At 39.2% G+C, this 26,675-nt stretch overlaps 1 protein-coding gene across 4 annotated transcripts in view; it reads left to right on the top strand.

Moving 5' to 3' along the window:
- The window catches only part of USP32 (ubiquitin specific peptidase 32), a 70,203-nt gene extending 55,741 nt beyond the window's left edge, over positions 1-14,462 (top strand). For all 4 annotated transcript variants that reach the window (XM_069874183.1, XM_069874185.1, XM_069874184.1 and 1 more), the window contains 16 exons: positions 505-579; positions 1,136-1,274; positions 1,534-1,639; positions 2,149-2,322; positions 2,857-3,031; positions 3,634-3,785; positions 4,540-4,651; positions 5,200-5,411; positions 6,801-6,985; positions 7,580-7,666; positions 8,513-8,633; positions 9,288-9,479; positions 10,078-10,369; positions 10,775-11,208; positions 11,557-11,649; positions 12,077-14,462. In XM_069874183.1, coding sequence (XP_069730284.1) covers positions 505-579; positions 1,136-1,274; positions 1,534-1,639; positions 2,149-2,322; positions 2,857-3,031; positions 3,634-3,785; positions 4,540-4,651; positions 5,200-5,411; positions 6,801-6,985; positions 7,580-7,666; positions 8,513-8,633; positions 9,288-9,479; positions 10,078-10,369; positions 10,775-11,208; positions 11,557-11,649; positions 12,077-12,250 — 2,723 coding nt within the window. In that variant the 3' untranslated portion in view covers positions 12,251-14,462. The remainder of the gene's footprint in view (positions 1-504; positions 580-1,135; positions 1,275-1,533; positions 1,640-2,148; positions 2,323-2,856; positions 3,032-3,633; positions 3,786-4,539; positions 4,652-5,199; positions 5,412-6,800; positions 6,986-7,579; positions 7,667-8,512; positions 8,634-9,287; positions 9,480-10,077; positions 10,370-10,774; positions 11,209-11,556; positions 11,650-12,076) is intronic.
- The last annotated feature ends 12,213 nt before the right edge of the window (positions 14,463-26,675 follow it).

Below are 26,675 nucleotides of genomic sequence, written 5' to 3'. Positions count from 1 at the left end.
CCCTTACGCCAGTTTGCTATGTGGCTTGTGTGGCAAGATACAGGTTTGAAGAGGGATCCTGCAGGGATGCGGCAGTAAAGCTAAATTAGGAAAGCATGCCTTTTTTTTGCCCCGCTTTATCTTGAAACACATGTGATTTATCCCTATTTTGAAATAACACTTGAATCTTTTGTTGATTTGTAACAACAAAAAATATTAGTGTTCACTCATGAACAGTTTTGTTCAAATGTGGGGGATCTTTGTTAAATATTAGAATAAGAAATCTCAGGGCTGCTTTCTGAAGATGTTACTGACATGTCTGGAATGATGCCAATATTAAAATGATTTCTAATAATGACTGGAAACATTGAAATGAGAACTAGAAAAAATAATAACTAAGAATAAGCAAATTTCTAGTCTTAGTTAAATATTAGAAAATTTTAATTAAACCTCTTCAACTCTATGAATTCTCTGGAGTAAGTAACAAACAATTTTAAAAAATCCTTATAACATATCTCTTTCTAGTTCGAAACAAAGACATGAGCTGGCCAGAGGAAATGTCTTTTATAGCAAACAGCAGTAAAATAGACAGACATAAAGGTAAGTGTTTCAGCACAGTAATTGAATTATGCTAAGAAGAAAAATCCAAGAGGCTGTATGATGATGAAGCAGTTGTTTTTAATATAAATGCTCTTAACATTGGTAGAAGTCTTGAATGCCTGTGCTGCTTTCCTTGTTCTTTCTCTTTTATTGACCTAATAGTGGAAATGTGGGAGGGGTGTATGTACAGATTGATAAATTTGTATATGTTCAGATGCCACAGTAGCAAATGGTACATAGCAAATCCTGGATTTTGTGTTTATTATCTTGGATATTTTTTAAGGTAGAGAATAGTTGAGATTTTAGTAAACTAAACCAGAAACTTCAGTACCATAATTGTTAATCTGAAAGTTGTTTGTATGGCTTGTACTGATGTCCATGGTGGATCAAATCCAACAGAATACTTCAATTTCTGTTAAGTAGAGCCAAGATGTTTTAACAGGGGGCAGTTTAAATTGACTTGGTTACTGTGAAAATGCCATGTTTTTAACCTCATATACCATTCTGAACTTTTCACATCTGGGCAATTGGTGTAATTATGTTTTCTTTTTCTCAGTTCCTACTGAAAAAGGGGCTACTGGATTAAGCAATCTGGGTAACACATGCTTCATGAACTCCAGTATCCAGTGTGTCAGTAATACACAACCTCTGACACGGTATTTCATCTCAGGAAGACATCTTTATGAGCTTAACAGGTAGTTTTATATTTAGCACCTTTGGCATTTTAGATGCTTTAAAATGATTTTCAGCTTCCAGAAGCTGACAGTATGAGCCCTTTTAAGTTCAGTGTTATCAACCATCCGTTACACAGCAGATACTAGGTTAGATACATGAAAGTATAAACTCTTACTTATAACAGTTCAGCAAGAAGCGTTTGCATGTCCTTGTTCTTCAACCCCGTGCTTGAGCTGCATTTAAATTTTAGTATGGTATTAATTACTTTATGATTTCTAGGACAAATCCAATAGGAATGAAAGGACACATGGCCAAGTGCTATGGGGATTTGGTTCAGGAGTTGTGGAGTGGAACTCAGAAGAATATAGCACCTTTAAAGCTGCGGGTAAGTCATATTTGTCATGTGTTAGAAGTTGACTGTGAAGCCAACAACTGTATTCTGGGCAGTCAGTCATCACAGAGGTTATTCCAAACTGGTCACAGAATTTGCTTTCTTACCGGTAGGAATGGGGGAAGAGGAGTGTTCATGAAAGGGCTGTACAGGAGCAGGATGTACATCTGGACAAGACCAGGGTTCTTCAGTCCTGGTGCTTGGGACTTGAGCAGATTTGTGTGGAAAATAATCATGGTTCAGTGGTTGTAAGGTTAAAGAGTTACTTGGCATGAATGGTTGTGGTATAAGATGTGGCTTTTATAGCCCTTGTTGGGGACAAAAGTTTCTGCATTTGCCTGCAAATGTTCTTTTCTTCTGAAAGCCTAGAGGCTTACCTTTAATTCTTGACAATTTTGCTTGTGCTCGTTGACAGCATGTGTCATATCTACAATATTTTGATTTATTATTACAACTTGTTACATGCTGTTAAATTACTCTATTCTGTTTTTTTCTTTTTATAGTGGACAATAGCAAAATATGCTCCAAGATTTAATGGTTTTCAACAGCAAGACTCACAGGAGCTTCTGGCTTTTCTTTTGGATGGTCTCCATGAGGATTTGAACAGAGTTCATGATAAGCCATATGTTGAACTGAAAGACAGCGATGGTCGACCAGACTGGGAAGTAGCAGCAGAGGTATGGATTTAAGTTTTTGAGATTAGGGTTTGTTTGTTTGCTGTTCCTTTTTTTCCCCTTATGGTACTAAGCTGCTTGGTTGTTGGTGAGGCTGTCTGTGGCAGTATTCCTTCCGGACTGTGCTGTCTTTTGGAACTGGTTAGATCTGTGATTTAAGGAGTCAGTTTCACCTTGGAACTGGAAATGACTTTTAAGAATTACAATAAAAGTTTACAGTTGATAATTCGCAGTCATTTTGAATAACTCCTCAGAATACAGAGCGTGAAAATCTTTCAAGGTACTTGATCTTTTCAGAAGTACTTGAAATTTTGTCATACCTTGATTATTGTGTTAATTTAAATAACTTTGCTTTATTCATGTTGAAACTAAATGCTTCCTATTTATTAGAAAGTGGTAGACAACTTCTTGGAAGTAATTTGACTTCCATAGACCAATGAAACTGGAGGTCTTCCCGCGTGTCCTCCTTCCTGTAGTTCGAGCAAGTAGCCTTCAATTCCTAACTGTGTGCTGGTTTTTTTTTGTACTTCATTTTAGGCCTGGGAAAACCATCTGAGAAGAAACAGATCCATCGTTGTAGATTTGTTTCATGGGCAGCTGAAGTCACAAGTGAAATGTAAAACTTGTGGACATATAAGTGTTAGGTTTGACCCCTTTAATTTTTTATCCTTGCCTTTGCCAATGGATAGCTACATGCATCTAGAAATTACAGGTGAGTAGTAGTGTTTAACTCCATCTAAACTTGTAATTGTATAAGTAAAAAAAAAAGTAGAAAACATCCAAATTTTGTGGTTTTGCACTTTTGCTTAAAACTGTTGTAACCATTTTAATATAATAGAGTGCAAGATTTTTCATTGCAGTTAAGCTAAAATAAAACATTCAAAAGCAGAGCTGACCTGTCTTGACTAATGAACTTAGTAAAGAAACATAAAATGGAGATTCTGAGAACTTTGTCTGTTCACTGTGTTGTGTAGGTTGCCCTAAATCTGCCTAGAGCAAAAGAGAAGGGCTTGGGGGGAGTGTACAAACAAAAAATACTTTATGGGTCATGAGCTATTCTGTGAAGAACGCATGTATTGTTGGAAAAGAGGCAAAGCAAAAGTGATAAAAAGTGAAACAAATTCTGAAACTGTTTTCTGCTGCCAGTGCATCAAGGCATTTACTGACACCTGAAGGGACCTTAGAAGTGGAGTGATAAAAAAAGAAAAAAATGATCTATTAAAATACTTTCTAATAAATAATTAACTGTAATGTATCATTCTCATTAAAACTTTCTTAGTTTGCTGACCAATGTGTTTCTTTTCCCCCTTAAAGTAATTAAATTAGATGGTACTACTCCTGTTCGATATGGTCTGAGATTGAACATGGATGAAAAATATACGGGTTTGAAAAAACAGTTAAGTGAACTCTGTGGGCTAAAACCAGAACAGATTCTGCTTGCAGAAGTGCATAGCTCCAATATAAAGGTAAGGAGAACAAAAATTAGTCATGGCTGCAACATAATTCTGGTATTTTTATTTGTTACATTAGCGTACTTCTTCATTCTTTTTTGACATTAAGCTTTGCTTACAACAGCTGTGAAATAATTGAACAAAGTGTGTCATAAAAAAGTCAGCTTACTTATATCTCTATGTAAATTTTTATCTCCGTCTTAAATCTTAATTTGGCTTACTTGAAATAGATTTAAAATCTAAGTAAACTGAACCAAAATAAACCACTTGTAAACAAAATTAGTAGCGACACAGATGCTTGCAGAAGTTTAATTGAATTGATTACTAATGATATTTTTAGGAAAAAAAGGATAAAACCATCTTGAGGTTATAAATCTCAAGTTAGAATGCTGTGATGATTTTAAACACTGTCAAGATATTGGAAGCATAAGTAATGACTGCTTTAGTTCTGTACAGTGTATGTGTATATGTTTGTGTATATAGAGATATTATATTTTTGTGTTGTCATTGAATAAGATCAAAACTGCTTGAAAGTAGATGCTTTCAGTCTGTTTAGAGAACCATTAATAACTCCCCAGGTCTTGCAGCCAAGATCTGCAAAGGGATACCCTTGGTAGCTCCCTTTTTTCCTTCCGGAGAGGTGTAAGAAGGCAGATGGGAGTGGGGAGATGAACTGTTAGATACATTGTTTTCAACAGAACAAAACATGTTTGGAGTCAGGGATAGAAATGTATACATGTTAGGCTAACTTTCCCTTTTTTTACTGAAGAACTTTCCTCAAGACAACCAGAAAGTCCGGTTATCAGTGAGTGGGTTTTTGTGTGCATTTGAAATACCAATTCCAGGATCTCCTACATCAGCATCAAGTCCTGTGCAGACAGGTAAAGGGTAACATTTATTTTCCTGTTAATGTAAAACACACAGTGCTTAGGCACCGGCGAAATTAAGGGGAAAACCTCACTTCTTTGTATAATAAGTAAGACTAAAGAAAAGGCAGATGAGTCAAGTTCTGATCCACAAAGAAGCTGTGAGCAGGCTTAGTATCTACTGATGGTCTGTGATCCTTTTTAGGATAATGCCCAGAATAGCAGTCTGAAGATCGATGTATGCTTATTTTGGTTAAAGATACAAGAAACATGCAAAGTAATTAATTATTTGTTTATTGACTCTAAGGCAGGACACAAACAATTGAGCATGATATTTGGTTTTGTTGTTTGTGGTTTTATATACAGGTTGTAAACACCTCTGTTATTCTTTGCTCTTGCATGTTCCGATTCTGCTAAGTTGTAGGTAAATAAAAGGTCACATGTTGGTCTTCAGGGCAGTAGATGATGTTTTATGAAATGCATTGAACAGAATGGAAAGGGATGATAATGCTGTTATCAGTTCTGGTTCCTGTAGATAATTGAGAATGCAATTGTCTCAACAGATGTCTCAACTGGGCCATCAGCTAATGGAACACCCAACATAATGATGAATGGAGACCTTCCTAAACCAACCCTAATTCCAAATGGAATGCCAAATACTGTAGTGCCATGTGGAACAGAGCGCAACTTTGCCAACTGGGCTCTCAACGGTCACGTGCCCTTGCTTTCCGATAGTCCGTGTACAGGGTATATAATTGCAGTCCACAGAAAAATGGTTAGTACATTTGCATTTGTTGTAAGTTGTTCACTTAACGCACTTTGAGAGAAAGCCAACAAGGATTTTTGGATGTCCATATGATAAATTAATCTTCATCTCTTAAGAGGAGGGAGCATGAATACATTTCCCTTTTAAGTGAGTGCCAAGTTCTACAGAAACACAACTCTTGTAAATTGAAATCGTAATGTCTAATGTTTGTCTATTTTTCTTCCCTTAGCACTGGCATGCTTCCCAGTTCTTTAATGCTGAGATGCCTACTTTGGTGTTCACTAACTCCCTGATTAAATGCTCCAGACCCTTTCAGCAGAAAAAATTCTGATTGCAGAAGCTAATAGAAATGTATTTCTTCCCCTTTGTGCGGAAAAGCTTTATTTCTTTTATGGAAACAGAGTGAAGAGATACATTGTGTTCCTGTGTTTTTCTGTTAACATGAACTACTCTTTGTAAAAGCGTCTGTAGTTACGTTTAACTCTAAATGTCAGAGCTGAATGACTGAACACCTGCATTCTGTGCACACTTGTCCAGACTTTAGAGTCTGTTGACATTTAAAGCCTGGTGGATGTAGGGCAGCAGGCCATTTAGCTTCCCTCATTACTGCGTGTTTGTGTGAGGCTTTTTTGCTTTATTTTCTCAAGTAGTGACCCCTAACCACTGTTATCACTGTCACTTGAATGCAAATTCTGCAGAATCTCATAGGTGATTGCTATAATGCTTTTCAGCCTTTACAGGTTGCTAGTTATACAGCTTAACAACCAGTACAAGTGGTTTCTGGAAGGTATTCCGGGAATCCACGCTTGTCATTGTCAAAAATCTTATCAGTGGAAAGGGTAAATTGTGTAAAACTTACGAAAGGTGGTAGCCATTTCCTGTACCTCAGTGTCATTAAGTAGGTGTAGCGTGAAGGTTAGTTTGTCTGCTTGAAATAAATTGTATACAAGTCTGTAGTGCCTCCTTTAGACAGGAAGGTGTTTTTCTCTAGCAAACATTAGCTTGCCTGGTGTAGAGATCATTTGGGGACAGGTTTCAACATCTTTAGGTGAATGTCTGCATTACAATATTACCATGTGGTGTGAAAATTAAGAAATATGCATAATACGAAATATAAAATGTTGTATATAGTTGAAATACCGATTTATGTTGACATGGTCTAATGCACAAATATCATAAAATACCGAAGAGTCTTCTGGCAGTTTCAATTCAGTGATCAAAATTTACAGTATTTAATATTGGAAAAAATTGCTGAAATGGTGGACTTCTAATAGAATTAATGGTTTATTTTAATTGCCAGAGCCTGAAATAAATAACAAGGTCAGCATCCTAGTAATTATGGTAAGGTGAGCTAATGCATACTTATATCTGAGTCATACTTTTATTTCACATATGCAGATGCGGACAGAATTATATTTTCTTTCATCTCAGAAGAATCGTCCTAGTCTTTTTGGAATGCCACTAATTGTTCCTTGTACGGTTCATACACGGAAAAAAGACCTCTATGATGCAGTGTGGATTCAGGTTTCCAGGCTTGCTAGCCCTCTCCCGCCTCAGGAAGCCAGCAATCACGCGCAAGACTGGTGAGTCTGGCACATCGGTCTTTTGCTTGAATGACATAATACAGTGGTGTAGACTTGCTTACAAGATTGAAAACTAATTTCTTTCTTCATCTCAATCAGTTTTGAGTTCTTATAATACCGCTGTTGAATGAACATATGCTTTTTAATGTTTAATTAAGCTTTAAATGTCAACAACTTTAGGAGCATTTGTATGCACTTTTACCCCAGATGGCTTCTCCCCGCAGATTCCATTTAGTGGGTTATTTTTCTAAGAAGGCATTTTGGAGCCATGCCATTTAATAATGGCAATAATTCAAAATAACTTTTAATCCTTTTTTATTTAGTTAAAACATCGTACACCTTCTCTTAAAGGTTGGCTTTACACAAATTGGTTGGTTTGTTCTCATCCAGTGATTGATAATTCATTGTATCTGACAAATTCAGGTGATGTAAAGGCCAGTCTTGTTTTAATAGCTTAATCTAATCAAAATTAAAATTTTGGAGGGGGTAGTGGTGGTGGTTTTTTGAAAGTAAGCATAGCAAGCATACCGAAGGAAGGTAATTGGCAGTCTGAATGAGCACTCAGGTTTCATTTTGTGTTTCCTTCTGTTTCAGTGACGATAGCATGGGATATCAGTATCCATTCACCCTAAGGGTAGTTCAGAAGGATGGAAATTCCTGTGCTTGGTGTCCATGGTACAGGTAAATTGTTCTTTTTAGATTTAAGGAAGGGAATCACTCCAGCAGAAATGTAGTTTATGGTAATGGGATTTTGATATGTTTTAGGCTTCAGAAATAATATCAAACAGTAAGAATCCAAAATCTAATTTAATCATAACCCTCACATGTCAGGCTTTCACTGGTAGAATAGCTTTTATGACTTGGAGAGCTTAAATCTCTGCTGACACAGAAACATTAACTTAGGAGACAGACAGGACAATATGAAAAACCTCTTAACCCCTCATAATATTCTTTGTACATGTGTGCATATATGCAGACGCGTATTTAAATGGTTTATGAGGGTTTCGTGAAAAAACAAACTTTTAGATGTAAATCATCTACCCTGGCTAGTTCCTGTGCCATTTGAAGAATAAGGACTAAAACGGACAATAAGAAATTCACTGTGGAAACATACTTGGAACTCTCCCTAAACAAAGGCATAGTAACGAAAATTGCAGACCCTTGTTGGAAGGTATCCAGACCATATACCCACTTAAAAGAAGTCTCTTGCAGCTAGATAAATAAAGTAAATTAGCCATCAAGTTGTAATATTGTAGGTGTTTGATGTTGTAGGTAGGCTAGATCAGAGTTCTACAGAGGTAGATGGTTGAGCTCACCCTACTGCTGCAGTTCCTTATCTCTAATCAAGTTTTACAGTAAAATATCAAACTGACACTGATTATTGTTTTATAAAAATGCCTCTCACACTGAAGGCAAGGCCTGAAACTTCGAGGGTGCATATGTAACAAAGTAAGGAGCAGTACTGGAGTGTGAAGTAATGTAAAACCTAGTTGTTGGACAGTTCACTTATCACATCAAACTTTTTAGATTTTGCCGTGGCTGTAAAATTGAGTGCACAGAAGACAGAGCTTCTGTTGGGAACGCTTACATTGCTGTAGACTGGGATCCAACAGCACTCCATCTGCGATACCAGACATCGCAAGAACGGGTAAAATTTCAACATAAACCCCTTGTTGTTTGTTAATAGTTATGAAGCACAGCCCATTTCGCGATTTTTTTTTTTTAATCTGATGCTTCTTTTGCCCATTTTCTGTTAAACTAAGGTTAGTAATCATTGAACAGTTTGTTCTTGATAAATTGATGTCCTAGCGTTAGACCTTTTACATGGCCATAATGTGGAAAGGAAGCTTTTAAGAAACAGAGCAGTGTATTTTCTGTCGTGAGCTGCTTTTGATCTAGCTTCCACAGTACACTGAAACATATGTTAATTTGATCAAATTTCTAAGCACACCAGTGCTATAAACAGTTACTCATTTGAGTAAACCTATTTCCTCATTGAGTCAACATACCTAAAGGTAGGTCTACAGCAGAACTAGTTTAGCATAGTTGTTCAAACTTATGAGTTGAATCTATAAATTTGTGCTTTATGGATAATTTTGTAAACAGGACCCAGCAATAAGAACAGTGCATTATTTCTATGTCTCCCTCTTCGTAACTAAAACAAAATTTCTGCTAAAAATTATTGCGTGTAGTTTTTACCTGTGTAACTATGTGATATTTTTGGTATGATGCTGTGAGTCGAACCTTCCTCTGAGCAGTTTGTATATATTTCCAAGTCAGATTCAGTTTTATCTCGCTTCAGATTGTAGAAGAACATGAAAGCGTTGAACAAAGCCGACGAGCTCAGGCAGAGCCCATCAATCTGGATAGCTGTCTAAGAGCCTTCACCAGTGAGGAAGAACTGGGGGAGGATGAGATGTACTACTGTTCCAAATGCAAGACCCATTGTTTGGCCACCAAAAAACTGGATCTTTGGAGGCTTCCCCCTATTTTGGTATGATCTTGTGTAATTTTCCTCTACAGCAACAAAACCAAAGTACATTGATCACAAATTTGAATTGCTAGGTATGTCTTCTTGTTCTGAATAAGAAGATTTGCTTTTGTTCACAGTCTCAGGAGAGGCATTGGCTTAGTTTGCTTCATGCATTTCCGTAATGCAGGCAAAGAAACAAACCTCAAATCCCTTTTAATCTTTTTAGCTGATACATTGCAGGGAGTGGTGGTATTTTGCATTCAGTGTCATCTGTTCTAACAAAGAATTCACGCTCAGGCAGTCTTTCTGGTAACGTGATCTTTTGTCTAGTTGTGTAACACCTGCATTTGCTGCTTTTAAAATTTGGTAGGTTATTCAAAACACACAGTGCTGATCAGTGAACTGGAGCAACCTTTTCCATCATTTCCCCAAGGAAATATTACTTACATATTTTATCAGCTTGATCTCCAAATCCAAATTGTCACGTACAACATTATTACTGTTTTTTATAAGCATATCATAAAATGTGTATGTTGTGGGAAAAACTGTTTTTAACCAGTGAAATTACTTACTGCAATGTAATTGTCCTCTTAATATTCTCTAACATGCTTCTCCTTAGATCATTCACCTGAAAAGATTTCAGTTCGTAAATGGCCGATGGATAAAATCTCAGAAAATTGTTAAATTTCCCAGAGAAAATTTTGACCCAAGTGCCTTTTTGGTACAAAGGGGTCCAAGTCATTTTCAAAGAAAGCAGCTAACGCTCCAGATCGACAGCCTTCCTGAACCACGGACTCTGCAAGGGGAATCTAGAAAAATAGATCTGCAGATCACTTACACACCTGGGGAAGGAGATGTATTAAACAGAAGTCCATCCTCCCTTAACACCGCTGTCTTGAATAATATCAAAGGTAGGTAATAATTAAAATAAATCCCAGTCAATATTGATATTTGGAGTGGAGGGAAAAAATATATTATGAAGAAAATTATAATGTTTTTTGGCCAAAGTGTTACAGTTACTTTTAAACATTCATTGCCATTGTTGTTTGCCCTGGGAAGCTAAAAAACCCAGACAAACAAACAAGGAAAAAGGTCATTTGATGATCACAGATATTGGTACTATCTGTGTAAGTGGGCTGAACTAGAGTGAGCTCCTGCATAAAAGAGTCAAATTTCAGTTTATAGGTGTTTGTGTGTGCAAATATAGTTTTACTTTTATATGCTACTTTTTTTAAAAAGCACACTTTAAACATATAGTCTAGATCTTTATTATTTTTTTTTAATTATGTTAGTAGTCAATATGTTTTCTGTTTTAGCATCTCCGTCTTTGGGGAGGAAGAGTGGAACCAGCTGTCCTTCAAGTAAAAACAGTAGCCCAAACAGTAGCCCAAGGACTTTAGGAAGAGGTAAAGGGCGTCTGCGGCTACCACAACTGGGTAAAAACAAACTGTCAAGTAGCAAAGAAAATTTGGATGCAAATAAAGAGAATGGTACTGACCAGGAACAGAGATTTACTTCTGATCAAGGTGATACTCTTACTAGAGGGCAGACTTTGAGTGGTAGCCAGAGTGAACTGTATGCTGCTCAGGACAATGAGATGACTCTAGCCAACGGATACATCTGTGAGCAGAATGCATATAGTAATGGCAGTATCAATGGTCAAATTGATAACCACAGTGAGGACGATATTACAGATGACCAAAGAGATGAAATATGTGTTAACCCTATTTACAACCTATATGCAATTTCGGTAAGTTGACATTTTATACAAGTAAACTATCTTTATGTGGCATTGCTTTGATTAAATGCATTCACTCTGTTGTTTTCGTTACAAAAAAGTAGGGGTCTGTTGAGGTGAACAAAGTAGAGTCATTATCAGCAAAATAAATTTGCCATAAAACTGAGCACAACTGAAAAGTGTATCTTCACATCATGGGTTTTTTCTGCTTAAGTATGTTACCTTAGTCAACTCCAGATGTGTGAATTGTCATGAACCATTGTCACTCACTTAAAGGTAGCAAATTTGTGAATCATTCATTCTGTGAATTCTGAGTTTTGACTTTTAATCCAGAATTTATTTTCTTCTTTGTTTCTTCAGTGCCATTCAGGAATTATGGGAGGGGGTCATTATGTCACTTACGCCAAAAACCCGAACAACAAGTGGTACTGCTACAATGACAGTAGCTGTAAGGTAAATTGTTGACTTTTGTAGCAAATATTTTTCATCTTTGTTACCTACAGCCAAAGAAATTTGTTTGGTGAGAACAATTCTTTGAAATAAAAAAATTCAAAAATTTCATTGGATAAATGTTAAAATCATAAACTAAAATTGTATACGAGATTTTTTTCAGCTTAACATCTGTTCATCAGCTTCTACAATAGTTAAGGAAAGGTGCTTATCTAAGTATTTGCATTTACCACTGTAAGATTTGTCATACTTACCAAGTAAATAATGGAGCCTGATGATTATAATACAGGAGAGAGAAAACGGGATTCTTCTTGGTGTAAACAGATGGTTATAAATACTGTTCCTGGGGCAATTGTGTGTATTTTGAGTTCAGTGACAGTAACAGAATTATCCCATGGAGTATTTCAGAGTGTGTTTTTCTCCTTTGCAGGAGTTGCATCCCGATGAAATCGACACCGACTCTGCCTACATTCTTTTCTACGAGCAGCAGGGGGTAGACTATGCACAATTTCTGCCAAAGATAGACGGCAAAAAGATGGCAGACACAAGCAGCATGGATGAAGATTTTGAGTCCGATTATAAGAAGTACTGTGTGTTACAGTAGGCAGATGATCTTCCGTGGACTGTTTTGAGAACGTGAGGGATAACATCCTGAAGCTTACGTTTGGTGAAAAAGTTATTGAAACAGATAACCTAAGTGTAGTTATTGTACCTGTGATCTGAAAGCACAAAAAGAAAACCCTAATTAAATAGCAGTTAATATAAAGATAGTATTGTTTTTGTTCTGTTATCTCACTACATGCTCTAAATGTTTCTGATGTTAGACATCAGGCTGAGACTGCCATTGGCCTTTAAATAAAATGGTTTGAGAAAAGCCAACTAGGACCAAATAAGAGCTAAATTAAATAGTCCAAATAAGAGCTAAACAAAGTAGTGTAGAGTTTACCAACTGTTCTAACAAACCCTTAAAGGCTCTCTTTAGGTTTAAGATCATGGGGAAAAAATTGTAGTGTTGTCTTTGGACAACATGATATTGCTACCTCCTTTTTCCTGCAGTTTTATTGCATTTTATTGGCAAAACAGGGAAAGCAAGAGAATAAGAAATGCACAAATTTAAAGAATTATCATCAAGAGTAGAAGTTTCCAGTTTTGCCACCACTAATGTGTGTCAGTTGCTTTCTTTCTGTATGTTGGGAGCACAACCAAATCGTAAATTGAGAGGAGATTAATTTCTACGCTTGAATGGATTATTATAGTTGTGTTTTCTCCATGTGTTGGCTGTGCAGATCAACATGATTCAGGAATGGCTTTTCTACCTGAAGAGTGTGATCTCAAATGAGATGCCTCAAGAAGAAACTTCAGGTTGAAGAGAGTAGTGATAACACGCATTGTGTCTTAAAATGTGCACATTGCACAAAATGTTCCCAGCTTTTGGAAGGAAAGATGCTTGAGCTTATGTTTCATGACTGGTGTTGCTTTTAAATTTGCACTTTTAAAATTTCACATGACTGAATTCAAAAACATAGTTTGTTTTTGTTGTTGTAAGGGCTCTGGAGTGAATGGCTGTGAATTATCCACTGTGTATTTCAAACAAATAAAAAGCTGTGGCTGTCAGGTAGCTATCGTAGCATTCATGGATGGGGTTTCTTATTGGTTTCATAATTTAATGGAGGTGTTTTTTTTTTTTTTTTCAAAATTTGGTTGCCTTTTCAAATTTTCTTTTTTTGCAACAGGTTATGCATATACTTGCAGTTAACCCAGAATTGCTTTCCATGCCCTTGCAACACGCTCTTTTAAGTCAATGGGCTTATTGCATGAAGGAAAGCAGGACTGAGTCTTAGCAGAGACTGGAAAAAAGATGGTTATTTTTGAAGTAGGCATTTCTTTAAACATTTTCAGTGTTAAATTGTTTGCATATCTGAATGAAGATAAAAGTTGCACTCTTTTGGCCTTTATTTCTTCGGTTGAGTCTAAGCAGCTTATTAATTTTGTCGTATGTCATCTTCCATATTCTTTAGTTTGTTTCTTTGCTAACAAAATTGATACTTACATGGTTGATCTCTGAAATAAAAGTTTGGATTCGTTTTAATGTGTTTTACAAGAATGCCAAACATGCCAGTAAGTTTATAATTTCAAGGAAGATCTGAGAGTTTTATTCGTTTAAGAAATTCCGTCAGCTGATGTTGCTGTCTTTGCTCAGGCAAAAACCTCCCTGCCTTTGTTGGAGGTTGTGCCTCTGTGAAGACAGCAGATCGGTTCCAAAATAAGTATTGTCTTGTGAAGTGTTGCTCCCTATCCTATATGGTCTTTTATCTTTAAAGTGGTCTAAACATTAAAACTGAAGAAAAGCAAACATGACTTGTGAATTTCTAGGTTAAAAGCTTTTTCGATAACCGTTTGTCTATTCCTCCCTACGCAAACTCCATGAAAAGTGAAAGATTTTGAACTGATTTACTTTAAAAAGTTTTATTTAAGCAGGTAGCACAATCTACTAATGTTATTTGATCTTCTGTGTTTGTTACATTGGTTGTAATTAATTTTTTAAATTAAATTAATTCATGAATTAGTAGTAAATTTATTAAGTTAACTATTAACTACATTCACTTTGTAAATTATTGTATAAAACTTATTGACAATGCACTGACTTTAGAAAGATGTTAATGTACATAAATACCTTGTAAATAAAATAGTGTTGATGTACTGGAATATGAGCTGTATTAAAAAAAGGTATCGGTAATTGTATATGGAGTGAACCTGTTTATCTGTAACTATATTATTCAAACAAATTAAATACTGTGGATGCAGATGAAGTGTCACTTCTTGTCAGATAATTTCTAATAGCTATTTTTCTGCTTTTGAGTTGCTGTACTGTTTTCATTACGCTTAAATATATTTGTCAATCCAAAAAATTGAAATGTGAGACTAAGCACACAGCAGTTATTTGTAGTGTGTCCACCATAGTACTTAGTTCTAACTACCAAGATGTTTCAGCTTTTCTAAGTTTTCTTTTTAAGGTATGTTAGCTTTCCCTTTGAGAACATACTGTTGAGGCTTTTAGAATTTGTCCATTTAATCCTATTTAAAATGTGTGCCTGTATCCATGAGAGACAGTGAAAGTGCGACCTTTCATTTTTGCTAGTAAATCTGAAGAATTGGTGCAGGAAACCTCATTGATTCAGCAATTCTCACTTTTTTCCATGGTGTAATATTGAGAGACGTGAAGTGAGGTCAGTGATGACTTAGAAGTACAGTGGCTGCACAAGGGATCCCTTCTTACCTACCCTTGAGAATCCTTCTGCAGGTTTTAAGGTCGGGGGCAAAAAATCTAATGTCTCTTTAAATATTTAATTGCTTAATTATTTTATGTGTACTTGAACAACTAAAATTTGAGCTGTGATAATTTTATTCCAAATTCTCATGCTGTGTTAAATAACCCTCCGTATGAGTTTAACAGAAAGTGAGTAAAAAAGGGTTTTCTTTAAAATGCACCACAAATAATGTGATTATAGAAAATCAGGCAAAGATTCCCTTCCTAAGGGGTTTTGTAGGAATTTATGAGGGAAATCTTTTAATGGCGTATGTTGAATTCTTGCTTTCGGTCAGGTCTGGGGCAGTGTAGGGGTGCTCAGCAGCGCGGCAGCAGTGCTGCCCGCCTCGTCCGCTCTGCCAGCAAGAACCAGGGGCTCTAAAGAAATAAGTTATTTTTAACCTATTAAACTTCGAGTTTATTTTCTCATTTTATCTGCAGTGTGAATCATCTGCATATTGCCTATTAGTGCAGGGCTCTGCTTCACCAGAGGGAACAATTTCTGAAGAGAAATTTGTGTTGCAATAGAATCTCCAGTAAACTACACTCGGTAATTCTGTGCATAAGCGTTTGTATAACTGATCAATAGGAACATTAGGTCAAGCAGAATATCTGTTTCCATGAGATAAAAACAGCTATCAACATCTGATTCATACAAAAGAAAGAAGGAAATGGAAAGATGCAAGTTAAAAAGCAAATAGCTCATAATACTGGCCAAGAAATAGTGTGTCTGTACTGCTCTGGTGTAGATGCCTGGTTGTCTCCAGATAGCGCTTTGTGTTGGTGGAGAATGAAACTGTGATGTTGGCCAGCAAAGGAAATTCTTTCCTGTAGCTAAAAGGAGAGTCACGCTGCGCAGTACAGGCGGTCATCGCTTCCTCGGATGTTGGTTTGTAACCATTAATTCTGTAAAATCACAGACCACCTTGGGCTGGATAAAGGAGATCTGCTCTGAGTGTTGAAACTACATCTTGGTTCACACATTGTGCAGTGTCCTCTGTCGTGGCTGTGGTCAGTACAGAGGGTGATGTGTTCAGGTAATTTTCTTTACGAGTCATGGCAGGTGAACCACCACCTTGTTTTATTTTCCTAGCAATTTCTTTAAGCAGGGAAAGTAACTTAAAGCCATCCTGAATCTCACTTGCTGGTACTCCCTTCAGAAATAAGGTGGAGTTCTACGTGAACAGAGACTTAAGAATGGTTTTTTAGGACCATATACTTCATCGTGAATCCAAGTAACTGTCCTTGGGAAAATTATGTGCGGATACAGACAGAGTTTAGTGAGGTAAATTCTACTGGAGCACTAGCTCATTTGCTGTGTTACTTCTATAGGAAGCACTTCACTGTGTGTGTCACATGGAATACCAAGATTTAGAAAGGAAAGAATGAGAATATTCTGCTGGGGCTTTTTGCCCAGAGTCAAATATGAGATGTGCACTTGCAGATGGATTGCAGTTTAGAAGTAAAATAAAACTTCAGAATATGAATCAAGTTCATGGAATTCCTGGGAAGGAGTGAAACCGTAACTCCAATAACCAAGAAGCAGGCTATACCCGAACAAGAGTTTCATTTGAGACTCTTCTACTCTTTACAGCAGGTAAGTTATGATATTTTCTCAGCTGAATCCCTTATTCAGTATAGCTGTTAACAGTACTGACACCGTTAGACAACAATCCATTTCAAAAGTAAGTGAAATAATGATCCCTTACGTACGTGAAGGTTTTACTCTCGGAAGCGGTGCCTTTGAAAAAAGGCTCTGAAGGTACTTTATGTACAGTCTTGGTGTACTAATGTGTTCCTGCTGCTGCTTCTACATCTGTGAATGTTTGCTCACGTTTTTTCTTTGTGATTGTCTGTAGTGTTGAGACATTTCCTCTGAGCAGACACTGACTGGATGAGGCTACAATTACACTCATGTTTTTTTCCAAAAAGGAAGTAAATCTGGTTGAGTTGGCAACTGGACCAAAGTCCACAGTAAGCTGGTCTATCGGGAGTTGCATGTTGCTTGGGCTTGTTTGTTTTTTGACTGTTTCCAAAAACAGTGTGGTTATCTTTAGGTGGAAATGAACTATTGTCTTATTTATGGCCCTTGAAGATGCTAAATGGCTATTTAACCAAGGATTAGGATGCATCAGAATCACCAAGGATGACGCCAGAGAAGCTGGTATCTCTGGAAATGAAGTCGTCTCTTGCTGTGTATCAGCTGCAATTGGAGCATTTGTGCAACGTTAGATGATGACGCTTGATGCAGTCATCTTTACTGTCTAGTGATAATTTTTCAGAGCATTCACAGTGGTTGTTCTTCACAAATGTGGCAATCCCACTGTATTGTTTGAGTCTTTTGTGCTTTTTCAATATTGAAAATTTAATTTGAGTTAAAAAATATGATCTGTGGCTGTTCCTATCATGGATTGCCTTGTATTAAAGCTTTTAGATATAGGAAGGGCAATTTAAAAAATCAAAAAGTCTGGTTACCAAAGACATTCGTATGTGCTGTTTGCAGTCGTAAAGCTTTTATCAATTCAGATGTGAACCAAGGGCCATTAAATAAATGAAAGGATCGTATCACTGCCAGAAAAGCTGCAGCCACTTTCTGCTGTCAAGTGCCTTTTACTTCTGAGATGAAAACCGTACACACTCCAGACAAGGAGTGTCTGAAATTAGCAGAGTCCATTTTGTCAGGCAGGAGCAATTCTGAAATGAACTGGGCTGGAAATTTTGCCCCCAAGTACCTGTATGTGTCTCTGAAGTGTGAAAAATGCACGGCCTACACGTGAAGATAGTTAGGTGGCCTTGCTTCAAACCTTGAGTCAAGTCCCTCAGCTGAGTGGCTTTTGGTCTTTCTCCTGGAAGGGGGAAGTGTTCTTCCTTTTCATCCTATTGTTTGAATCTGTTCTGGAGTTGCTGATTGTGGCCAGAGCGTGTCCTCCTGTTCCCTGCACTCCCCGTGGCTGGCACAGGAGATTGTGTTGCTGTTTTTTCTCTGTATCATTGATTTATTTGTTATCTACAGGTTGGAGCCACCAAGATTCCTGAGAAAGCGCACGGACCGCCGGCACGGCTGCCCAACTGGCCGAGGGCCCGTAGGATCAGCGTATGTATTAATTGCACCTTTTGTTACTCTTTTCCCTTAAGTCTAGTAAATTGAAGCAAGGAGTTAGTAGAATGCAGTCATCCGTGCTTGCTGATTTATTGGTTCAGGAAAATAAAAACCTGACAGAAGCTTGGAAGATTGTGCCTTTTGTTTGGGCCAAGCCTCTGGCTTCCTTGTTCATGTGTAAAAGATTTCCTGTTTGGGAAAATTAAAAGCAGTGTTTGATAAGGTCCCTTTAGCAAAATCAGCCACTACCTAGAAAATGTCCTAAGGATACTTCTGGATTTAATACAAATCAAGGTTTTCTGAGTGGCTTTGTAGACTCTAGAAACGCTGCTCTTGCTGACAGTTGCTCACTTCAGGAGTCTCAGTAGCTTATAAAGAAGATCTAGGCTTTCAGATCTTGTCTGCAAATGCATATCTTCTTACTGACTCTTCCATAGCTTTTTATTTCCTCAAAGTATCTTGTAACTCATATTGTCTTTATACCATCACTTTGAGAAACTTTTTTTTGTGTCAAACTGAGGTAGAAGAAAGGAATTAAACCGACAAATAAATTGGAAAAGGGGTTGACTATGTACTGGCTCTGTTTGGAGCCAAAGAAATAGTTGGAGCCAACAGACTTAACTCAATCTTAACACCAGAGAGAAGTTTAGCCAGATATTTCATTAGCTCCGGGTACTCAGGTAATCTTGTTAAAAATTTGCTGCATTATACCCAAACCACAGTATTAACCTAAACCTTCTTTATGTTTAACGTAGAATGACTGAGACACTTTGCAGAATAAAAATTATCCCTTCACTTAATGCAACATTTGGAAGGAGAAAATATTTGTAAGTATTATAAATAGATCTTTGCCTCCCGATGCAAAACTGCAGGGAAACCGAAGAGCGCATGTTAGTTAAGAACTGGATAATAACAAAGGAAAGCTGCTGCTCCAGAGCCAGAAACAGGATCCAACACCACCAGTGGCAAATTAGGAAAACCTTACAAATGATGTTTGTATTACGATGTTTGGAGTAAGAAGACAATGCAAGGAACAATGTGATTACAGAGATCTTGCCCTTACATTGTTACAGATCCCTCCTCCGAAGCACTCCGTGCATTGTCCCCTTGTGCCATAGGGAGAACAAAATCTACAGGATTTGTGCAGGAGGGCTTGCCCTGGGGCAGGGAGGAAAAGCAGGGAGGAAGAGCTCATCGATGGGAATTGGATGAACATAGACTGATGCCGTGCAGCCTCCAAGTAAATTGAAGATTAGGACAGCGAGCCCAGCAGGAGCCAGCAGCGTGTCCTGCCAGCGAGGCAGGTGAAAAGCAGCAGGAGCAGAGCCAGCAGACTGAGGGAAGCAATTCTCTCCCTCCACTCAGCTCTCCTCAGACCACACAGAGCACCGTGTCTGCTCCCCTCAGCCCCTTCCAGGTCAAGACAGGCAAGGAGGAAAGAGCAAAGGTGCCACCAGCCTCTCCGGTGGCGCGAGGCAGGACGATGGAGACAACAGAAATTCAAGTGAGAGTGGTTCTGCCCTGACGTGAGAGAAACTTGTTGACCAAGAGGGCAGCGCAGCAGCGAGCAGGCTGATACAGCAGCTGTGGATTTCTGTCCCTCTGTGTTTCCAGGAACGTCCCGGATAAAACCCTCGGCTGACCACACACCAACCCTGCTCTGAGCCGACTGCCCCTCTGAGGGCAATTCCAGCCTAGATTCTCCCATGGTTTGAATTCATTCCCAAACTCACACGGGTAGAACGGGCTGAATTTTTAAGCTGTGATGTTCAGATGTTCATGCAGCAATTTAGCTTAAATCTTGTTCTAGAATCTGGAGTGATCCGCCAGCAAATAGAACACAAAGATTAATTTTTGTTAGCTGATATTTTCCTTTTGATATAGAATAAAACTCCTTTGGAGACTTCAATCAGACCTACTCACATTGTATCAGCTGCTTCTTCAAGGGGCAGGAAAGGATTCTACACAGGAAGACTCAAATGATGCACATTGTCCATTAGCTCTTGCTTCTGTTTACGACCTTGCTCACAAACAAGTGGATTGTAAATGTTTGCTCGCCATGTGGTCTTGCCTTTTTATCTTCAGCTTTGATTATAAAAATGTTCCTGTTTAAAAGACACACGCAAGGGAATAAATCTTCAGGCCCACAGTCTCTTTGAGCACAGGCAGTTCCAGTATTTAACCTGCGACAAAGAGAATTTTAGTGGAAGCTTTTTGATTAAAAAATTGGCAGCATATCAGAGGGCCAATTTGACCATGAGATGTGCACAAAGATGTTGCATTGGCTGTTTAAACTTCTCACCTTTCTCTCTAGTTATATTTCTTTAAATGATTATGAATGAAATATAAGATAGAATACAATTGGATTTACAGCAGATTTTCAAATAGTGGCTCAACTAAAGTAGTTAAATTTTACTTTTAGCATAATTCAGAGATTTGACTGCTTAACAAGGCACAAGGCAAACTAGCAGCACTTTAAAGCAGTAAGAATTAAGAGTGACCCGAAGAATGATTAGCTTCTAGCACAAAATCTGTAGGAATAAGAAGCTCGGACTGTTGTTTAACCTATTTGATTTAACTGGGACAAAATTACTAGCTGTATTTGAAAGTTGCCTTGTCTTTCATGTGCGTGGCAGGCAGCCTAACACAGCAAGAGACAGGTGGAGTGTGAAAAAGGGATGAGTTCAAATAAATAAATAAAAGGTATTAAGAGTTTATTAAAGGAAGGTAAGAGATACAACACCGATGTGAATATCCCCTCCTAATAGATTTCACTCTCAGCTGGGGTTGGTCTTGCTTCCTTTAAACGCTGGGCTTTGATGTTTCAGGGTAGAAAGCAGATGCCTGCTTCACCTGGGCTTTTGTGTTCGAGGCAGCATTGACCCTTTGTCTCACAAGTGCTCAGACAGGTTATAAATCTGTAACATTGCACTTCACCTTTTGTATCTTGCTTAATGACCTTTTAAAAATAAATGCAGAGTAGCTGAAGGGAACAGTATCGGGGATGGAAAAGCTGACACGTACGCAACCTGAGCTCTGATTTTTCAGATCGCTCCAGTCTGTTAAACAAAACTGCTTTTTCTTTGTTCTGTGGTTAAAAAAAAAAAAATAAAAGAGGGAAAAGGAGGACAGGGGAGTGTTTTCTTAGCTGGGTTCTCTGTCTTATAATTCAGCTCACTGAAAGGAAACTACTTGCTGGAAAAATGCTGCGCAGAGTTACAATCCTACAGAAAGAGACCACAGTCATTTATGAAAACAGATCTTTGCACAAATACCTGCTATTTTGTTTTCAGATGTCTGTGGAAAGCTGTTGTTTTAAGGGGCTCTTGGAGGAGAAATCAGAAATAACATTTCTTCTTTCTCTTGCACAAAAATTATCAATATTCTCATGAGGCTCTTTCTGCTTCCCACAGTGCTAGACTCAATGTACACAGGCCTGATAAGAGAAAAAAGTATAATGTCTTTTATCTGAATCCATGGAAATGTGTACTACCCCAGAGAAAAGTCTTGCTATAGAACGTTCTCCATCTGAATGAAAGGAAAACTGAAGTTTCCCACATTTCAAACTGGTACGGCAATTTATTTTATTTTGGTAATGATTATAATGGGTATTTCAGATTCACGTGTACGATAGTAAAACACTGACATTATTTTCTTTTGTTTATGTATTTTGCTTAAAATAAAAGATTACTCTAAAGGAAGGTATTTGAGGAAGGTCAGATTTATTTTGGCTGGCTGCTCTGTCCTGTCAGCTAGAGAACAACCTGCACAATTTACAGAGACTTTCCACTTCCTTACACTTGCCTTTACTCCAATTACTTTTAATGTAGAATATCTGCTCTGTCTGGCGTGACCTGTGGTACGATCCCTTGCAAGCTATACCTAATATTTTCCAGTAATTTTACTGCTTAGATGCTCCGATAATTGGAAAACCAAAAGCAAAAATTGAGTGTGCTCTGGGCAGGTCACTTGTACGATTGGTAGTTTTTCCACGTTTGCAGTTGTGTTCCCTGGCTCGGAGTGAATAGATTCAGAACGAACCAGCGTTCAAGTGTCCTCACAGCCTTTATTTCTGCTCGGGGTTCTTTAAAATGGTTGGTGCTATCTATCCTCACAGTTTAACTGGAAACCTTTCAATTCCCGCGTGCTTTCCCTCCAAGCCACAGAGCTCTGATAAATGTTATAAGGTCAGTCTGAAAAATGTATTAGATGCTTTAACTTGGCACAGCCCGTGATGGGATTGCTAGCAGGGTGACTGCAAAGCTGTGCTCTCTGCTTTGCTGGAGTTCATCCCCTTCACGTGCTCCGCAAAACTCCAGCAAAGCAGAGAGCCTGTGTTCACTTCTGGGTGCTGTACTGCACCCTATAAGGGACTTCATTTGTTTTGTTAGGATTCTGATTAAATGTAATTCAGAATATTTGAATTTTCATCCAATTTTTGCATTTATCTGCTGAGGAGACCCTCCCGTGGCAGGTTACTCGTTGGCTGCGCGCTTCCACCCATCAGCTTTGGACCTTTGGCCTTTGCGTCGATGCTGCTGCCGGGGTTACTGACTGATACCATAAATCACGTTGATCTAATTTGTGAAGAACAACCTGCTTTAAGAAAGAGTTTTCCAGACAGATTTGGGTTAAAGTGGTGTCGATGCCTTGAGCCCAAATACCTGACTCTGGAAAGGTGAACAGCGGAGAGCAGCTTTGTAGAAGAGTGGTCTGGGAGGAGCGGTCCTGTTTAGTGGGATTTACAGCATTGTCTTTGAATTCCTCAGGTTTCTGATGGTCCCTGGTAGTAAGAACTGTTGGTTGAGTGCTCTAAGTGCTGTTGATCGAGTACGTGCTGCGAGGAGCTTCTTATAAAAATAACTAAATAAAAATTCTAAGCCAAGAGTGTGAAGATCATTGGTATAAGGGCACTGCCTTTTCTTAAATTCCCTTCCAGATTAAGTCTGAAGGCAAGAAAAACCAACCCCCAGGATGAGGATCAGGTGCAGAACAGCAAACTCTGCGGGCCAGGCTTTTCCAGGGTGTGCAGCGCTGGGAGCGTGGTTCAGTGTTGTACTGAAAATGATCTATTTGCCGTGGAGTATCCTGGACTAATTGAATGCTCTGTAATGAGGGCGCAGGATGTGTTAATCATTCCGTTTCAGCTTTCTTGACAGGAACTTGGCAGTACGCTGCAGCGAAGCAGGCATTGATACTGAAGGTTTTATTACCGCTGCCCATGCGACCGGTGGATTTTATTATTGTGCTGTTCTTCCTGATTTTCTGAAAGGAGAAGCAAGTTACACTGTCACTTCTATAGGCTTTGCTGGGGGCAACTATTGCAAAATAACTTTTGATAAGTAATCTTTTACTTTCTCACGTATTGGATTTCTTCTTACCCTTATCTCAGTCTTTATTATACTTTTTATGCCTCTATTCGATCTGTTTAGCCACAAAGTTCAAAGCTCTAGGCAGCTCTATCTCCTGGAGAAGTTAAACCTTACTTAGCCATACATGTCTCTGTCAAAGGGGGTCAATGAACTATTGGAAGCGTTAATTCCATCTCATATAGCTTTCTGTGGATGCTCTTTTTCTCTTGTAAATGAATCTAACCTGTTGGAGGTGCTTCTGCAATGCTCCCGTTGCGCAGCCCTTCTATGAATCAAAGAATCGCTAGGTTGGAAAAGACCCACTGGATCATAGAGTCCAACCATTAAACTGAACTTGCTGCGCGTTGGGGAAGGCAGCGCCTGGCTGGCTCATCCTCTGAGAGGAGACCCTGGCAGATGCCCCCAGCAAAGGTGCTGCCAAGCTCGCTGACTGGAAGGGACCCTCAAAAGATGCTCAGAGCAGGCAAGGTCTGGGGGTGCCCAACCTGGTGTGTCCACCACCCCTGCCATGCAGAGAGGGTATTTTTCTCTTTCCTCCCCATTTGTTTTTTTTATTTTTTTCCCCATTCCTTTTTCCTTTCAGTTCACTTTGTAAGCGTCAGGACCGCTCTGCCTGGTGTTTGAACCCAGCTTTGGGGACAGAAGGTGCTGCTGCCACCCACCCGCCGTGCTCACCGCGGAGGGGCCCCAGCCTGGCTCTGCTGCCTCTTCCCACAGCGTGAGAACAGCAAAGCGGTGAGTCAGCCCTGTCTGCAGGGGAGATTTCACAGGGGGAAACAACAGGGACAAAACCAAGATGCACTAAGACTTGCCAAGCTGAGCGCTGCCCAGGGGTGAGGGACGCTTCAGCCGGGCACCCCGTGTTCCTTGGCTGCTTCCTAAGGGCTGTCTTGCCTTGTGTTGGAAGAGATGCTTTCGTAAAGCTCTGTCAGCAGCAAGAGACACGTTGTGGGGGTGAGGTGGGGTTCAAATGCCTTCTGTGGAAGAACCCTGCAGGATTGTTGAGCCTGGAGAAGAGGAGGCTGAGGGGAGACCTCATTGCTCTCTCCAACTACCTGAAAGGACGTTGTGGAGAGGAGGGAGCTGGGCTCTTCTCCCAAGTGACAGGGGACAGGACGAGAGGGAATGGCCTCAAGCTCCACCAGAGAAGGTTCAAGCTGGACATCAGGAAAAAATGTTTCACGGAAAGTGTGATTGGTCCCTTGCAGAGGCTGCCCAGGGAGGGGGTTGAGTCCCCTTCCCTGGAGGGGTTTAAGGGACGGGTGGACGAGGTGCTGAGGGACATGGGTTAGTGATTGATGGGAATGGTTGGACTCGATGACTCGGTGGGTCACCAGGTTGGAAGAGTTTTTTTTTTGAAAAGTATTGGTTGACATTACACACCTGGGAAGCTCAGTAAGCTTCACTCTGTCCTTTTTTGAGAGACTGATGAAGGATATTTTACATGGATTTGCTATATGACAGCTAAGGAAGGCTGCTGCCTGTGCCGGCAAGTGCAGTCTTCGCTGTGAAATCTACTTCTGGACAGGCAAGGGAGGAAAGGAAAAAGCAAAAAGATTTATTTTTTTCTCCAAGCAGACATGGAAAAATAATTCTGTGCCAAAGAAAAGTGCATTTTGAGTTTGTGTTTGTCAGCAGGAGGAGCTGACGGTACAATGAAGCTGGCAGGTTTCTTGAAATTCTTTGTGGATAATGTAAATATATTTCTTGTGAATAATAGCTGGGTTTCCTTGTCTCTTTCTGCTTCCTGAGAAAATGTTTTGCTGCAAACATATTGTATTAGGACTCTATCTTTGCCTGCCCCTCCTGTCGACCCCCCGGCTCCCCCACTGGTTGTCAGATGATTGTGATATGAGTGTGTTCACACAGCAGATCTGCTCCTTCACCCCTCTGAATTCTGAGGGCTTGCACTCAAATCAAGGTCTGATGCAAAACCAGGAAAGGTTTGCTTTTTGGTTGCATTATACCATATCACGTAATCTCAGTTTCGTACGTTTTTAGAAGCAGGGAGGACCTGCTGAAGCCTGGGAGGTCCCCAGCTACCATTCAGCCTTACAGTGAATGGACTCTACCGTGCCAGCAGTTACAGCTGAACCCTGAACTGAAATGCCAGCTGCTTCCAAAGAACAGAGTTCTCCTCAGCAGAGCTACACCCAAACTTTGATAATCTCCCAGCATGTTTTGGTCTTTGTGCTCTTGAATGCGATGAGTTGATATGTCTGGTTTTCTGCAATCCGAACGCCAGTCTACCTGACTTGATTCACACTGACAAACCCATTGCTTATCTTTTTTTTGTTTTAAACCTGAAATATATCTTTCTAGTGAATTTTAATTTCAGTTTTTTTTCATTTTCTATTTCCAGTTTTCGGTCGCAGAAGTTAATCGGTCTTCGACGCTGGCTCCAACATATGTGAACTGTATTAGCAAAGATCTGGGTTCACTTTTCTGGATAACACTGTTCTTTCTGGGTCTTTCTAAATACCCCCGTTCCTCCCCCCTCCCTTTCCTGTATTACCACAGCTTGGCTGTCAGTTCTTCAGCAGTTACTGTCGTTTCCCAGTGTCTTCGCAATTCAAGAAGTTTAATGCCAAATGTAGCGTAGACGCAATTCTTGAAAATCAGCATCTGAAGCTACCTGCAAAACAGCAAATTGCTTTTCCATAGCTATCTTCACAAAAGAAAACTAAATGTCCCACTTCAAGCCTTCCTGTCTTTTACTGCTGTTGGTTTTTCTTCATTCAATAGCTTTTGCTGTAGATTTGTATTGATTCACCGCGTTACGCCCGGTCCTGTAATTGTCACACGCTGCGCCAGAGCAGGCTGTGGCTGCCCGGTTGCAAAGAGGAGCCTCTGACAAAGAACAAATTGAACCAGACCGTTGACACACATGCAGATTGTAGCATTTTGCTTCTCCTCAGGGGCATAAAATTCAGATTCACTCAGTAAAAATGGTCGTGCTTGTCCTCTCAGAGTTTGTTCATGCTGAGGCTTGTGCAGAGGAGCGCAGAGGACAAACCATCTTTTCAGAAGGTTTTTTGTTTCTTCCTCCTAGTTATGTTTTAATATATTTCATAGTAAATAAGAGTAAACTGATCATAACTAATTGCTGTAACTGCTGCTCTCTAGCCACATGGTAAACTGAGGCACAATCTAGTGAAATGTTGCCCCATGAATCCCTGGCAATAAATGACAGTAGATCCAAATCCTCTGTAGTTTCTTCCTTAGAGGAGCTGCCTGTGAAATGAGGATC

This window comes from Phaenicophaeus curvirostris, chromosome 21 (assembly GCF_032191515.1).
Source record: "Phaenicophaeus curvirostris isolate KB17595 chromosome 21, BPBGC_Pcur_1.0, whole genome shotgun sequence".
NCBI classification, from domain to species: domain Eukaryota; kingdom Metazoa; phylum Chordata; class Aves; order Cuculiformes; family Cuculidae; genus Phaenicophaeus; species Phaenicophaeus curvirostris.
Note: the sequence above shows the minus strand (reverse complement) of the source record. Positions and strands in the feature narration are given on the sequence as shown.